At 34.1% G+C, this 17,443-nt stretch overlaps 1 protein-coding gene across 7 annotated transcripts in view; it reads left to right on the top strand.

Moving 5' to 3' along the window:
* Positions 1-17,443, top strand: part of CCSER1 (coiled-coil serine rich protein 1) — a 1,108,427-nt gene that overhangs the window by 611,521 nt on the left and 479,463 nt on the right. Inside the window, exon 10 of one of the 7 annotated variants that reach the window (XM_036226736.1) lies at positions 11,565-13,091. The exons of the other annotated variants lie outside the window; for them this stretch is intronic. Within the exon in view, the coding sequence (XP_036082629.1) occupies positions 11,565-11,624 (60 nt within the window). The 3' untranslated portion in view covers positions 11,625-13,091. Of the gene's footprint in view, positions 1-11,564; positions 13,092-17,443 lie in introns of those variants that run through there. 7 annotated transcript variants of the gene reach the window in all.

The raw sequence follows: 17,443 nt of genomic DNA, 5'->3' as shown, positions 1-17,443 counted from the left end.
AGTCTAAGGACAAAGAGAACTGCAGAAAAATCTAAAATTTGACTTGGTAGTAAAATTATATTTCTATTATTGCTACTGTTAAAATAATTTTGAAGCTATTTATATGTAAGTTTCAATGAATAATTAAATTGAGCTTTACTAATACCCAAAGTTCCAAGATGAGAGAAAAGAAATGTAATGATGAAAATCAAATGAAAAAGTTGAAGGGGAAGAATCCTGTAATATATTTAAATAGAATCTACCAGCATGAACTCATATTTACTAAAGAATGTTTTTTAACTATGCCCACTGAAAGGGTATAAATCAATAGTCAGAGACATTTAACCTGAAAAGATTAAGCTTATAGACCTAACTTTCAGTATACGATGCACACAAGAGGTAGATGGATATGTAAAACAATACCATGAGTCAATCAGATTCCAAATGTACAGTATTCTGAGACAACTGACATGTACCCTTAAAGAAGGAAAGTGCCATTAAAAACTGGGAATTATCTTAATTAAACAAACTGAAGAGACATAATGACAAATGTAGTGTGGTGTAGAGAAAGAAAAAACACTGGAAAACAACTATGACAACTCTTAATTGCTGAGTCTAGGTGGTAGCTATGCAGGTGTTAATGGCACCAGTTTTTCTATTTTTAGGTGTGCTTAGACGTTTTCACAGTAAATGAAAGGCTATTTTATATTTTTTTTAAATTAGAAGCAAGATTTCAATGGCATTTAATTGCATGCGGTGCATGGTCCAGTACTAAATTTTCGGTTGAGTAGTTCAGCGATATCATGTATTTGAAGAATATTTGAGGAAATTTGAACAAAGATAGCTATTAGATGAAGTGGAAATATATTGATATGGAAAGGTAAATGTCTTTACCTGGGCAGGAAAGCAAGTATAGTAACTTAAAAAATGTACAGTGTGATCTCATTTTGTTAAGGAAGAAAATGTGGAAATAAATACATAAAAGTTGATGTGACCTCCTCTATTTGTTAGAAATATATTATTTTATATCCATATTTCTACTTATCTCTTTTCTATTTATCTCTTTTGCATTACAATATGTGCCTGTATAGTAATACATTTGTAATTTCAGTGTAGAAATATATTTTTTTTAAAAAAGCACACTCCCTAGCACTGCCATAATGATATGGAATTATGTTTGTACATTGTATTTAATTTCAAGTATTACTTTTACAGAAAATAAAATAACTTGGAATTTTTTGAGGAAACAAAATTAAGACAATTCTAAAGTATAATTATTAAAAGTAAATATTTAGTATTGGAGTTCCCCCCTCCCCCCGTAATTTGGCAATATATTGAATGCATTATGTTTAAAACCCAAGATTATCTATTTTGTAACTGATTTACAATATCCCCATAGTGGTTAATCATAAAGAGAATTGTGTTTTTTAAATTATTGCTATCTCTACAGAGTGGTCATAGGGAATCATTTATTCTCATTAGTTGAGCTTTAATGTTTCCTTGCAGTCCTCTTTGTGTTCTACTAGCTAAAAATGACAAAAAAAAAAAAAAAAAGTATTGGGGCTTTTTGTCCTCACTGTGTGACAAGTACTAGAATATTATAAATGTTTATGGCAGAAGAAATGTTAGTGTCGTATATTTTAGCGATATTTGTGTCTCTGAACATATTCAACCTATTATATTTTCCTCTCGATTTTACTAACATATTTTAAAATATTGCAAAGTGGAATTATATTAGAGTTTTATTAAAAATTTGAATATCAGAAGGCTTAAAATACATTTGTCACATGACAAAGAAAATACAGTTTAATAAAGGCTTTAATGTTCTTAAGGGATAACAATCCATGGGTTGTGGAGTGAAGTAATTCACAAGCAGTGAAAATACTCTTCCTGGAAGATTTTGGACAAGAGCAAGTTTTACAGAGCATTAGAAGCAGCAATACAGAATGGGCCATGATTGGCTAGGTGATTGGGGATTTCCTAGAGAGGAAAGCTAGCTAAACAAATCTCGTCTGCTAGGGTAAGTGAGCTAGCTAAAGCTGAGTTGGAAGATTGTGATCAGTGTATGTAATGAGGTATTTCCCAGTAAGGGTGGGCTGACTTAGGTTTAGATTTAAGAGGTGAATCTGGCCACTGGAGCAACCTCCATTTTGTGAGTTCCAATATACAAATTTCCTTTATCAGTTGCCTCCTTCCGATCAATACTCTTAATTGTACTGGGAGGTGTACTTAGAGTATTGATAGAAATGTAAGACATTATTGCTCTTTATTTTGGAGTCAGGCTCTATCTTAAACTGGAAACATGGATTAAGATATTGAGGTCTCTGCTCCTGAAATGGCTCTTTTCTTCATCTCATTTTTGGCATTCTAGGCAAAGGGAAATTATTTGTCTGGTTTCCAGCAGCTGCGTGCTTGCAGTGTACCTTTTAGAATGACTATAAGGCGGATAATACCCAACATTTGTACGGCATTCCAAAGCCATGGTCCTCATGTTTCAAACCAAAATCAAATAGACCAAAGAAAGACTCCATTGAAAAAGTATTTTTCTTAAGTCAAATGGCTTATTCTGTGATCTTATGTAGCTGATTCTCCACTTCCTCAGAAGTGTTAATCCAAGAGTTGCAAGTGCTGTTGGTCACCCACAGACACCTCCTTGCTCAGCGATAAATAGTCAAGGGCTGTTCTATCATCAAAAACTTCTTTGGTCATAGAACCTAGGGATTTTTGTTGGACAACCATTACTTTAACAGCAGATTCTGCATTATCTTCAAGAGTTAAGGAGAGATTCGCGATCATAACCTCATTTGGACTTATATCTAGATGGGGGAGTAGGGACCTGCCAAAGGAAATGATTCTGGAATCATGAATGCCTCTTGGTAGTTCCTGTTTAGTTCAATAATGCAAATTGAGGGGAGTTGACCACTGAGAAGTCCGTTTGACTGTGAAAAGTTAGGGATACAGTTGAATAGTGAAAATGGCACTCTCTGGTTAAGCACCAGCCATCCGGGCATTCATAGGCCCTAGAAGAATGTTTTTCCTAAAACCGCTACAAACAAATTAAACCCTGCTGGGGAATACACTACTCCCATTAAAGTAATATCATCAATGGATTTATTTGGTTAGAATTTTTCATTTTCCCAATTAAGCATTGATCAGTTAGGTTTTCATCTAGTTTGGGAAGATAATTTTCTAAAATAAAATTGTAAACTCTGCAGAGGTGGGAGCTTATGGAAAAATGTGCAGTTCTAGGCCAGGAGCAGTTCGTTGTTGGATAATCATAAGAATGAGGTGGTGAACATGTATTGATGTTTTTAAAAGTATTCCTTCCTGTCTATCTGAGCTCATACAGTTATGACAAGAGAAGTTAAAGCAAGGCATGGGATGTTCTGACTTTAAAAGTTGGATTTTGTAAGTAACTCCTAAGGGAAGTTAATTGTAGTTTATGGTGACAATGGGAATGGAAGAAAAATGGGCACAGGGAAAGCCAGCATGCATGTTACATCATGGACAGATAAGAGTTTTCTGATGACCAGTCCCATAGTCTGAAAAGTTAACCCCTCAACAGTGTCCTGGGAGATACAGATGACAGTGTTTTTTCTGGACCAATGACAAAAGGAGAAAAAGGGCATTATGCTTGAAGCTAAAGAAGTTATAATCTGGCACCTTGGGTCGAAGTCGTCTACTTCATGTAAGCTAGAGTTGAAGGCTGGTGGTGGGAGCCCAAGTCTATCTTCATCAGAGAAGTGTAGATTAAGGGTCCGATGTCCTGAAACTTGGCTTCTGTGCTAGTGGTGAGGACCACTTGGTAGGGTCGCTTTCACTGAGGGGCAAAAGCGGACTTTTTTTTTATGTCTGTTCCTAAAGACCTGAGTTCTAGTTTGTGAGGAGGAAAGTTTATGGAATCTACATTAGGAAAGCCTTCTTTAAGCTGTTGGAAATATGCTTTGGAATAATACATAAGAGATTTGAAATACTGTGCTATGTCAGGATAAATCAGAATAGTGTCAATATGAGGTTTGACCATAAGGGACATAGGTCTTCCTGTGATAATTTCCTAAGGAGTTAATTTGTGAGTTTCATATGGTGTGCTTTGTAGAGTAAACAGAGCTAAGGGTAGATTGTCAGGCCATGGCAGTTCTGTGGATTCTGAAAACTTTGGTAGTTAAGTTTGAGGATGCCATTTTTTTTTTTTTTTTCTCAGCGTTTCTTGGTGATTGAGAATGGCAGGGGCAGTGGTGATGCTGTGGGTGTGGTGCATCTTGTGGAGGGCCTGCACAATTTGGCGAAATAGCCCCTTAGTTGCTGAAAATTTCTCTAGGTATATCCCAAGATGGGGTAACATTTTCTACATGTTTTTTTTTTTTTTCCTTTCAACAGTAAGTGTATTGGCCTTTCTAAAGGGAAAGACCTCAACCTATCCAGAAAATAAGTGAACAATGACTAATGCATATTGATAACCTTGTGCTAGAGCAAATTAATAAAATTCATTTGCAAATGTTCAAGTGGTCTCATCAGGGACAGAGTTATTCTTCCTGAAACTGAGATGGTTTTACCAGGATTATGAGTTTGACAGGTCTTGCACCAGTAAAAACTGTAGTTGTAGCCTTAATGGCAATTTTCCCACCAATATGGTTTCTTAATTTGAATGATTTTTTTTCTGACCCTTGGTGTGTCACAGAATGTCATATGTGGAGTTAGGGGCACCTTGAGGAAATCCAAGAGAACCAGGCAGGCTTCCTGACCTTCTAGAGCTTGAAGAACACCTTGAATTTACAACCCTTTGATTTTCGGTTTTGCTGTTCCCTGGAGGGAAAGTATTTCCTTGTGAAATGATGACCTGTGATGTGTGAAGTTGAGTTAGAAAATTAATGGGCCTTTGAACCATGCAGTGGGTTTCATCAATCTCTGAATGCAGTAGATTTGGCCTGAAAATCTTCCAGTGGATTTCCCTGGTACTTGGACTCAATTCTTTTAGTGCGAACCTCAATCTTAATTATAGTAGACTTACAAGGGAGTAGAATGGCAGGCAGAAATTCTTCTACTTGTACCCCAGTTTTAATAGGATTGCTGCTTGAAGTTAGAAAACCTTTTTGTTTCCATGACATTCCAAAACTATGTATCACACCAAAGGCATAGAGGCTGTCAATGTAAATGTTAACTGGTTTTTCTTAAATGATTATGCACGCTCTGGTCAAGGCAAGTAATTCTGCCTGTTGTGCTGAATTACATTGTAGGAGAAATCTGCATTCAATTAACTCATATTCAATAATGACTTGCTGAATATTTTAATATTTCCCATGTTTGTTTTCAATATAGGATCCATCCACATATTGAATTAAATATGGGTTATGTGGGAGTATATGCTTTAAATCTAGACGTGCAGTAACTAATTAGATAATAACTGTCTCACAGTTATGTTCTTCTCCCTTACCTGATAAGGGAAGTAAGGTAGCAGGATTAAAGTTGTATTTAAGACAAATATTAGATGGAGATAAAAGTAATTGATCATAAGTTATGAGTCTACTTGAGGAAAGATGTTCAGTTACAGCTAAGTTTAGAAGATTCTGAAAAACATGAGGTGTTTGGAGATGAGCATCGTTTCCTATGGTCAGATCTGCTGAGACTTCTGCTAATTTAGCTGCAGCTGTGACTCGCTTAAGACACTTTGGGTAAGCTCTAGCTAGTGACTTTAATTGAATCCTATAATATTCAATAAGTATCATTCTTCCACCTTGGTCTTGAATTAGAATTCCTAAACCCTGATTATTCCCCTCATGGACAAATAAGGTAAAACACTTGTCAGAGTTAGTAGGGCCAATCCTGGAGGATTTTGGAGGGCTGTCTTAAGTTCAGTAAATGCTTAGTCATGCTTGTCTTTGTAGGAGTTCCAGTGCTGAGGTTTTGGTGAGTGCATGAAAACGGGAAGCTCCCAAGGAAAAATTAGAAATTCAAAGCTGGCAATAGCCTGCCAGGCCTAAAAGCCCTCTATGTTGTTGTTGTTTTTGTGGTAGATTTTAGAAAATTTTGTATTAATTCTATATGCTTAGGAGAAAGTGAAATCCGCTGAACTCTTAAGTCATGTCCTAAATAGTGAACAACCAACCTATTTGCAAAACTGAAGGTTTTCCTTTGAAGCCATGTGACCTTCGTTTGCCAACTGTTGAAGTAAATATATAGAATCTAATTTAGAGGCTTCCTAAGTAGGAGAACAGACACTCACATATTGTAACAATGAGGACCCCTGTGGGAATTATAGGGTGCTTAGATCTTAATACAGGACTTGGGAAAATAGGTGGGTACTTCAGTAAATCTCTGAGGCAATATCGTCCGAGTATATTGCCTATTGTTCCATATAAAGGCAAATAAATATTGGCTATTCGGAACCACAGGGATGCTAGAGAAAGATGAATGAACATAAGTTTACTATTATGAGTCATTTAGGATATGGTGGGATCTGTGATAAGGCATTTGGATTGGGTACCCCTAGAAAATGAGGAATTGCAATTTTATTTATCTCCCTTAAATCTTAGGTGAGTCGTCACCCTTACCCTTTGGGCTTCTTAATTGATAAAAATGGGAGTGCTTTAACATCCGGCTTGGGATGAAAACATTGTTAAAAAGAGAGAGTAAGCTAAGGTCTCTCCTCTGGGTCTCTGGGGAGGAGAAGAACATTTTTTTGCAGTACAGCCCTTTGCCTCTCAGATCAGAAAAATCAGAAAAAAGATTGTTCTTTTGGTTTATTCAGTGTACCCACCTTTCAACACCTGTCCTGAATCCTGGATCTCCCCAAGTTCTTTCTTGGCTCATCCTCAGGAAAATTGACTTTGCAATTTAGAACTCTTCTATTAAAAAAACAAACAAACAAACAAAAAAACAATGTTACAAGGGCTGATGCAAGGGGTAGATAATCTTTGGGAAATTAAAAATTTGACAGTGGGGGGGTGAGTCATTGCATAGCTTCTAGTTTTAATTTATATTGAGGCAACTTAGGTAAACGTTTGATAGAGTCTCTTTCAATTTTTATGAGTTCAGCACTCTTGGTTATTACAATGTTTGATAATGGAGTTGCCCAAAAAGTCTGGGAAACTTCAGACAACTCCAGAGTCTCAGAGGGTGACTCATCTTCAGTGTTATCTATAATAAATTGTAGGGCATATAATAATTCTGATTTAGGTTGGTCAGGGAATTCAAGGGTTATTTCTCCATTGGTAGTAAAATTTGTGCCCTCATAATTTAGATAAAAGGTCTCAACTGATTAAATTCAAAGGGATTGAATAATGAAGAAAGAAAGTATGATTGTTCTTGGGTCATCTGGTTTTGATGGGTAGTCTCTTTGTATCTTTGAAACCTGTACTATTTTATATTGTTTTTCACTTGGAGGGCTGGCTTCTTAACATAGGTAAGGTCACTCCAGTGTCTACTAAAGCTATATATGTTTCTTCATTTATTTTTATTAGAATTTCACCGTATTCACTTAGAGGAGCTATAGGAACCAACTTTTGTATATTTCCCTAGAAGCCACATCTTTGAGGTGGTTTGGAAGTATGAAAGATGGATTCAGTATTTGTTTTCTTTGGGAACAGTTCCTTTTCCAGTATCTTGTCTGTTCAGAGATGTGACATGGGCTTGAGGACCAGAATTGTATAGGTCAGGCCTTTTGAGTTTAAAATGATAGATAACTTATTTGTTAGGTGAAACCCTTGAAATGTTTGGATCTTGAGGGCTGTGAATTTGGTAGCTTTGTTTTTTTTTTTTTTTTTTTTCTCAATTCTAAAATACGTTCAAAATGTTCAGCCAGAATACACACTTTGTCAACAGTCATGACTTTCCTATTCTGGTCTATTATGCTGAATCATACTGGAAAGATCCAGGAAGAGGCTGCTTATAAAGAGGGAAAGTGAGAGCAGATTGATTTGAGGAAGTTATTTCAGTAAAACCCGAATGCCTCAGAAATAAAGTTTTGAATCTAGTTCTAAAATCTACTGATTCATCCTTTTTTGTGTGTACAAGAGTCAGAATTGTACTTAGTGAGAATATTCTGGGAATGGCCTTCAAAAAATTCCAAGCCATTCTGCGAGCTCATCTAGCATCTCTGGCAGTAGCTCGGCTTCTGATCTAAGCTCCCCTTTAGGATTCATCCAGTCAGCCTCTCTCAACCATTTTTGAGTTTCCGAATCCTGAGTCATAAACATTAATCATGATTCTAAATTCCTCAGTTAGTTTTTGAGGATATTCCTTGATTTAGGGAAGTCTTTACTATGGCTCATAGTTCAGACCTGAGCCATAGTGTAAAAATGGTTTGGGGAATAAATTTAGGGGCATCCTTGTTTTTATTAGGATTTTTTTATTGGCCTGAATTTTAAAAAGGGAATTGAGTGATAAGATCTTCAAAACAGTGAGTTGAGAGTCTCGGGGTTGTTAGGAGGAGGGAGCGTGAAAGGAAAAGATACAGTCCTGATTAGAGGCACTGTGTGGAGTGTCTTTCTGATTGTTTATATTTCTGTCCTTTTAACTGGGTGGTGGCTTTTTGTAAGGAATCTTTAAAAGAGACATGACTTTTGATTCAGTAGCTTTTCATTAGACATCAGCATACCGATAGAAGAAAGTATCCCATTCTTTTTATTTAGTTTTTGAGTATCTACATTCAAAAGCTCTTCATAAGTATATATAACTGTGTCTAGTTTATAAGAGCCTCAGAATGGCTACTGTAATTCTAAATTACTTTTGGTTATTTCTTGCCAATATTTTAGAAATGTGCAGTTATTTGTATCTTATTTCTATATCACAAAAAGGGCAGAAATCCCAGAATGTGTTCCTGCTTTCTTTAGATTGAGTGGTGTTCATTATTTTTCCTTATTAAAATAATGCTTCCTAATTCGAGAAGATTTACTATTTCTGCCTGCTTGCACACAGTTCCTGAGACCTACGAGTCTCATTGTAAAAATCTGGAATCTTTCACACTCTAGTTTTACTCTGTAAAAATCCGAAATCTCCCCACCCCAATTTTCCAACTGGAAGAATTAGAACAAACAACCTCAAAGAGCTCAGAACACAAAATAAGTGAAGCTACATCTGAGAGAAGCTTCCTAGAGATCCTTGAGGGGCAGCAACCCCCAAATAAAACTCTGTAGGTACCTTCACATGTATCTGGGAGCTACACCCAGAATCTTCAGCTGAGAGCTTCAGATTCTATCCTAGTTGTCAATCTGTCAAATGATAAAAATACAATTTAATAATGAATTAAATGTCTTTTATTCAAGTGAAAACAATCGATGGTTTGTGGAGTGCAGTGCCTCACAAGTAGGTACTTTTCCTGGGGGATTTTGGGCTCTTGCCCAGAAGTTTTATGCAGCATTAGAAGCAGCAAGATAAAATAGAGCATGATTGTCTAGGAAGTCCTGTTTTGTAGGATAAAGTGAGCTAGCTAAAGCTGAGTTGGAGGATTCTGTTTGGTGTATGTTAAGTTTTCTGCACAGTGAAGTGTTTCCCTTAAGTGTGGGCTGACTTAGGTTTAGATTGTGATTTGGAAAGCAGAATTCCAGATTTCTAAAATACATAAAATATAAAAATATTTTCCCACTATTTTTTTCACATCGATTCAACTAGCATTTGGAGAGCAGATACTGGGCATCTGTTAGTTTTAATGATTCTGCAGACTTTTTTTTTTTTTAAAGAACATGTTTAGTTGGCAAATATATATCTGCCTTTATGTATAATATACAGTTATAGACCTGTGGTTCCTTTCTTCATAAGATATTTAACCCTTTTCATGTATACAGTCATTTAATAAAAATAAAAAGATGGTATTCCATGCACTGATTTTAGCAGTGAGCGAGAATAGATAAGTTTCTTTTCTTCAAATACTTCATATTCTAGTGGATGAAGACAAATAATAAATTAGAAATGATAGAACTAAAGAAGAGAATTTCTCAGCGATAAGAGACATGATAGAAATAAGCAGAAAGATGATATTAAGAAACAAATCATGTGAACAGGAGATCTTGTGCCTAGAAAAGACTTTCAGGGAAAACTTCTGAGAATGTTGCCCTTGAGCTATAACCTGAGTGATGGGTCAACAGTTAACAAACCTGAATAAGCATTTTGACGGGAAATATTATAATACTCCTCGCTACTTTAGGAATTCTTCATATTGGTTTCGGTCTTGTGCGCCTGTGCACAGGGTGTGCACATTTTAATCTATATAACACCACAAATAAATATGCAAAAACAGAAAAACAAAACACACAGCTTCCATTGTGTTTTATTTCTACTTTAAAACTCTTCCTCTCTTCTTCTCTCCTTCTCTCCCTCTCTCTCTAGGGCTCACTAGGCTTAAAGGATAAATTTCACATACCTCAATTTAGCATCTATAGCTGCTAAAATGAACGCCCTTTCCTATTTATGCAATTTTAGCTCCTACTGCTTCTAAACATAAATTTTTTATTCCACTTAAACTACACCAGCATAAATTACTTTATCTTGTTTCAGTTATTTAGTGTTATGGTTTGTTTGTTTATTTTACTTTGCTTTTAACCATTTTATCTGGACCACCCCTCCCCCATAACATATCTCTCATTTGGGGCCAAACTCTATCTTATATCCTTAATTAGACCACCCAAACTAGGAGTGACCTCTCATATTATAGAACTACCTCAGCAGTTATCAGTCCTATATAACCTTTTGTCTTATTGTCAGTGCTATGTATTATTAGTTCTCAATACATACTGATATATATATATATATATGTGTGTGTGTGTGTGTATGCATGCGCACGTGTGTGTGTCTAGATATGCATATATGTGTGTGCATACATGCATATATATACATATATATATATCCTATATATTCACATAAAACCTACATCTTGTAGTATAGTTTATCTTTTTTTGTATTTATATCTGTCCAACTAAATTCTGCATTCCTTGGGGGCAGGTACCATATTCTATACTTCTTGGATCCTATATTTCTTTTTATCCATATTATCTGAACAATGGAATTCTTTTTTTATTTTTAGATAAAAGATTTTTAAATGTTTTAGTTTTCTGTCACTTGAAACTACAATGAAGTATTGAGATTTAAAAATAATGATAATAATTGCTTCTGATTGACAAAATTCTGTTGGAGCTTTGTGTTTAGAACCTGGGATGGTAACTAAATATGATTTACAAAATTATCAGGAGAATCATGTAAGACTGACCTATCATTTAATTATTTAATTTTCTTGAAGTTTTCTACTTGAGGAATACATAAAAGAAAGAGTTGAATAAAACTGTTATTTTTTGACTACTCACAAAACCAAGGAAATAATAACATTTAGTCCAAATATCTCCTCTTTCACCTTGTGTTTGTTAGTAAAGTGTATTTAACTGGAAGTTGGGAGCCTGTAAGCATTACTAATATAAACTTTTTAATAAATTTAAATAAAATAGCAGTTTTGACTTAGAAGATCATAAATAGAACAGTGTTATGTTGTTCTGTTTTTATTTGTGTTTAAACGTTTTCTATGTTCATATTAAATTTCATTTCATTTTGTTTTATTAATTTGATGTCATTCATTTATTTATTTTTGTTTTCTTCTTTTCAAGGCCCTGTGGAATCCTACATCCACTGAAGGTTTATTTAAACCAGTACATATTTCGACCTAAGTTAAATCATTATTTGATCATAAGGAATGTATCATGAATCATTGACATATTAAATATCAAAAATAATCAATTTTCCATTATTCCATATGTTAGCTCTTTCTCTGAATGTGTAATACAGAAATGTCTTCATTCCATATATTTCACACTCTTTGCATTTGTACCAAATTGCATAAAATACTGATGCAGTTTCAACTAACATATTCCTACCTTATTCTTGTTTTATTTTTAAAACAAAAATAGACTTATTTAAAAACTATTTCTGGGTATACCTCATTCTAGAATGTAATATTCCACTTGGCAGTATGTACTTTTTGTTCAACTTTCTTACTTATATCATTTGTCTCTCTGATTATAGTTTTCATTTAATTTTACCACACATTCTATGCATATTGGATAAGTTTGAAAATAATGCTTCCAGTTTCTCCATTCTAGTGGGACAGTTTCTAGTGAAGAACTAAACTATTTTTTTCCTTGCATTGAGACTAAAAGATGAATGAACTATGTCTTCAAATGGAATAAATAACGAAGAATCTTATTCTAACTACAGGAATTCAGAACGCTATTTCTCTAAACAAGTGAAGAAAATTTACTAGATATGGATCTTATATTGAGGGAAGTTTCTTGAGTGAAACTTCACAAGTGAAAGCCTGTCTTCTGTACTTGGCATCACTACCTGATTCTGATGTGTCTTTGTTTATTGACTTTCTATAATAGTTTACTTTAATTATCAAATGACCAGGTGGCAACATGGCACTCTTGAATGTTATAGTTTATTGCAAGGATCAGTGATAGAGCACAGAGTGGCTCAGTGTTGTGGGCAGGGTGCAGGGTAATGTAAGGAAAGGAAAGCAGGTTTTACTGAGTTCTCTATTTTGAAGAGATGAAATGAAATAATCATGATTAATGATTGTATCATTCAGATATATGTTATAAAATGTCAAATTATTGGAATTATGTGACATATACATGATCAAATGCTGGATTTAAACTGCAGTTTTAAAATGAAACTATAAATATATTTATTTACATGAAAACATTGTGTGTCTTTGTTAACTTTGTTCCTTAAAGCACCCTTTTATGATCCAAATTACAAAAACTTATTTGTTCCTCTAACAGTTTTCCAGAGTTTATTCTTCTATCTTATTTTTATCTCTTTCTTTTCATTATCTTATTTTATATTCGAGAACTTTAAGTGTAGATAATGTAAGAAGCTGTATTACCTACATAAAGCACTCCCAGTTAAGATTTTTATCAACTTGAAGGCAATATCATTCTGAAGAAGAACTCAATTAAAGGTATTTTGACTATGATGCAAAGGAAAAAAAAAGTATTAGTTACTAGATTAAGTCGATAAATGTACTTTTGCCTCAAAAGCAATGTAGCAGAAACTGTCAATACAGAGCAAAAAGATACCTACATCAAAAGATGCAATTTTATGATTTCTCTTCAACACCAGTACATTTCATGCTGCTCAGAAAACAGAAACCTCTTTCTTTCTCTCTTGCTTTCTTCTTTTTTCTATTTTCTTTTTTACTGGCGGGAGGTAGGAGGTCTTAGTGGGGTTTCGGAGGGCGGGGAGGGAGGTTGCGAGGGGGGGCGGGTTAGGGGGCGGGGGGAGGAGGGGCGGGGGGGAGGGGGGGGGAGGAAGAGGGAGTCGATCGTGGAGGGAGGTGCGGATGAGGGGGAGGTGATGGCTTAGGGGTTGGAGTGGGGGAGCGAGGGAGTGCGGACAGGAGCGCGTAGCGCAGAGATAGAGGAGAGGTAGGAGCTCGTATTGGGTTAGGGCTTGGTCTTTGTGCTTTTTTTCTCTCTCTCCCCCTTTCCCCCTCATTCCCTCCCTCTTTTCTCCCCTCTCTCGTTCTTTCTTTTCTCTCCCTCTTTTTCTCTCCCTCTCTCTCCCTCCTCCCTGCTCCTTCTCCTCCTCCTCCTCCCTCCTCCTTCTTTCTACTTCTTCCTTCTTCCTTATGGAACTTGGGCTGAACATGTTTACAGGTTAATAATTTTACTTTTGTAGAAGAACATATTCAGACCTTCTCACAATATTTATTATATAATCTGTCTATTTAACTATAAAATGTTGTTTTGTATTTGATTGGATTAAAAGTTGATTAAAAACAATGTTGAGGTGTTGTTATTGTTTTTGGAAAAATTTATAAGAACTATTGTAATTATTGTACTATATTCCAGGGTGTAACAACCTAAGGTTGATTATGTTCCCCACAGAAGCAAGAGGCATCAGAGTATATCTGACTGTTGCAAATAATGCATCATTATTATTTATTGATAAAAGGATACATTATGTTTCACCATTATGCATGCCATGTTTGTCTGAAATACTCTGACAGTCACTAAAAATAAGAGATGGAAAGTTTAAGTATATTCTTTTTCCAAGTAAGAAAAGTAGAATTTGAAGAGATCGAGTCATTTTCTCAATTCATGTAACTTTTCTAACATCTCAAAGCCATGAATTATATTCAGATGTTCCAGATCAAAGTCAGGAATTTTTGTTTTCCTCATTTCAGAATGCTGGTTGATTGCATGATTGCAAAACTAAATATAAATTATACATAATATTACATGTGTACATATAGAGATAATGGCATACTGCATATGTGTTAGATATAATTAAAGATTGAATTTCTCTAAAATTTGCATTATGGAATAGAGATCACTGTTATGATGAAGATTTACTATGTTAATGCCTAATTGTCTAAGATAATGTATATGAGGAAGGAAATAATTTTATATAATAGTGAGAATTATTCAGATATAGAAACTGCTTAGAAGGAAAACCAAGGATACTTTTGCTATGTATTTTAATAATTGTTAACACATACTTTATATTTTAAGTCATTCTGAAAGTTTAATTTTAGTACCCCAAAATATATGCTTGTTAAATAGTATCATATTTTTAAATATAGGCAAGTTATAATTCTCAGTTAGATTTATGACATGTAGTTGTGTTTTAAATTATTTTAATGAGAATAAGAATATCTTATACGCATATGATTTTTATTAAGATACACATGAAAATTTCCTTGCTAAAGCATTCAAAATTGTATTTTCATAATTTCCTAAATTTGATAATGTTTTAAATATTTAAAAAACAAAATGTGCTATCTTTTCCACATTTAACTTGCTGTTAGAGCCAGTAATATCCGAATTTAACAAGGGGATGCTTTTCATGTTTTTTTTGTGTGTGTGCATGCTTGTCGTTACGGAGTTCAAGTATAGTGCTAGCCTATATTAATTTCTCTTATATAATCACTCTAAAAAAATCTCTCTTTTTTTTTTGTATCAGTAATCACCATTATGATATACTAGCACCTTTAAAAAAATTATAACAGTAATTTGTATATTTTTAAATGCATCAGTCTCATTTGATATATATAGTTGAAAGAAGTTCATGTGCCAAGAATAGATTGAAACATATATCTTCATTGAAAAGAACTGTTATTCCTGAGATTAATAAGCGTTAAGAACTATGAGACTGTCCTCTGCCTTCCAGTTGATGTCTTTTGAATATTTGAATTTGTATAATATATTTATATCATTAATTATAATGGAGAAGAGTTGAATAGCCTTAAAATGGGGGTAGGGGTAGAAAGATATGTAAGCATTTTATTTTTTACTCTGACTCGAACATTCAGTAAATCTATTAGGTATTCTCTTACCTTTGTTTTATGAAAATGTTTCTCCACTTTTCCATTTTCCTCTTTAAACACTATATACCAACACACAGGAGATTTATGAACAGGAGGCAAATTATAATATTTTCTAGAGACTTCCTTAAATTTGAAAGCTATTTATTGCATCCTTTATAATCATTGTAGTCAGATTATATACACACACACATATATATATATGTATATATATATATACATATATATATATATATGCACACACATGGAATGAGGAAACTCTCATTTTAAAGTTATCTTTTTAAAAAAGGAACTTGATTAGGTGGAAGAAATGTCTAGGTAACATGAGCATTTCTAAGAAAGAAAGGGGAAGAGCAATGACGAATTCTAAGTGGATTCTGATGGAGACAAACGAGTATTGTGACAAAGGTAAAATCATTATTGTTATACTTCTCTTAAAGATTTAGGTCAGTTTTACTAGGTTTCTAACTTTCTTTAAGTTATGACTCAAGAGATGAAGGAAGTTTTCCCATACGCCTTTCAGGAACAGCCAGTAGCTTAAACTTTGATGAACAATTTGAAAGGCTTATGGACTAATAAATTTTGAATATAGAGACCAGAAAGAGTGAATAAATGTTATGCTCTTCATAGAAGTTTCTTAGGCTCTTCATAGAAGTTTCTTCTTCATAAGGCTGGCAGAATTTCTGACCTAGGAAGAGATCGATGTGTACCTTTTTTCACTAAGAATAACAGAGTGAACTTGAGAGAACAAGTAACTTCATTTGTCAATAAATATGCTACACAGATTTTGATTTTCTTGACATCATGGGGTGTGTGTGTGCGCGCGCGCGTGTGTGTTTTTTAAGATGATATTGTGTTCATGTAGATTTGGAGTTTCATTTACTAGTACAATTTTTATACAGCTTTATGACTTGTTTTTGGAGATCTCTATCATCTGAGTGTTATTTGGGTGTAGTTAAATGAATTTTAAGAATAGGATCCTAAGATTAATGACTAGTCTTTTGAAAACTACCATATTCATTTCAGTAAAGCAAATACGAGTAAAATCTTATATGCATGAATGTAATCATTAGAAAGCAAAAACACTTATTAATTAGATTTAACAAATAAACATTTAGTAGAATGTCATATATACATTGGAAATTTATTGTTGGTTTTAATGAAAAAAATATTATCTGAGCTAACACGGACAATCAAATTGTCAAATCAGACTAACACTAAACTTTACTAATCTTTCAAAATTCTGGCAGTCTAGCTCTGATGAAAAACGAGATGTTGGGAGCAGCTCTTTAAGCTCTTTTATCCTCACTGAACATCTGCTGTCTGATCCAGAGTAATAAATAAGATCGCCAAGTGAGGTTTCGTGGGGTTACTTCGCACAGCAGGAGGAAGGATTGTTTCATCTATGAAACACTTCTACCTTATATCCCAATAGTGTGACATTTTTCAGGGAACCATTATCATAAATCCACAGTTTCTAAGTTTATATACTCGAATCAGTCTTTAACCAGGGACATGCTATTAAAATTTCCATATATGAAGACCTTTCTTCAAACAAATATTATTTATTTTCCCGGAGATCCAGTTTTTATGTTGACAAGATTAGATGTTTACCTTCTTTTCTTTCTCCTAGAAAAGTCAGTTAGTTTAACTCCTCTCCACCTACTTCATGACCACCATTCATTCTGAGATTAATAGTCTATTGGAATGGAATAGTAAACCCAATGTCCACATTTTTCATTTCTCTTTAATGGTAAAGTGAAGCTGTATAAGAAAAAGTTTATCTAACTCAAAATTGCAGTAGATTTTTTTGTTTGTCTTTTGTGTTGTAAATGTTTCAAAACACAATTTGAGGCCAGCGATAGGATATTGTTTATCTTGGAGATTCTTTTTGTTTCCTCTTATTTTTCACTTAAGTCTAGCTTTCAGGAATTGCCATTTTTGAAGGTCAAGAATTTTATGATACAATTGGAGGAGAAAAAGTAAAGCTTTTTTAAAAAAGTTTTTTGAATATATTTTCTAATATACTGGATAAGAGAAGAACCAGTTATTTATATGTTATATTTTTTAAAAATGAATTTAACATCTAAAATGATTTTTAAAATTCTAAATATCTCCATTTGCTATTTATTCAAAATTACTTCTACTGGAGCAATA

This window comes from Rousettus aegyptiacus, unplaced genomic scaffold (genome assembly GCF_014176215.1).
Source record: "Rousettus aegyptiacus isolate mRouAeg1 unplaced genomic scaffold, mRouAeg1.p scaffold_m13_p_10, whole genome shotgun sequence".
NCBI lineage: Eukaryota > Metazoa > Chordata > Mammalia > Chiroptera > Pteropodidae > Rousettus > Rousettus aegyptiacus.
Note: the sequence above shows the minus strand (reverse complement) of the source record. Positions and strands in the feature narration are given on the sequence as shown.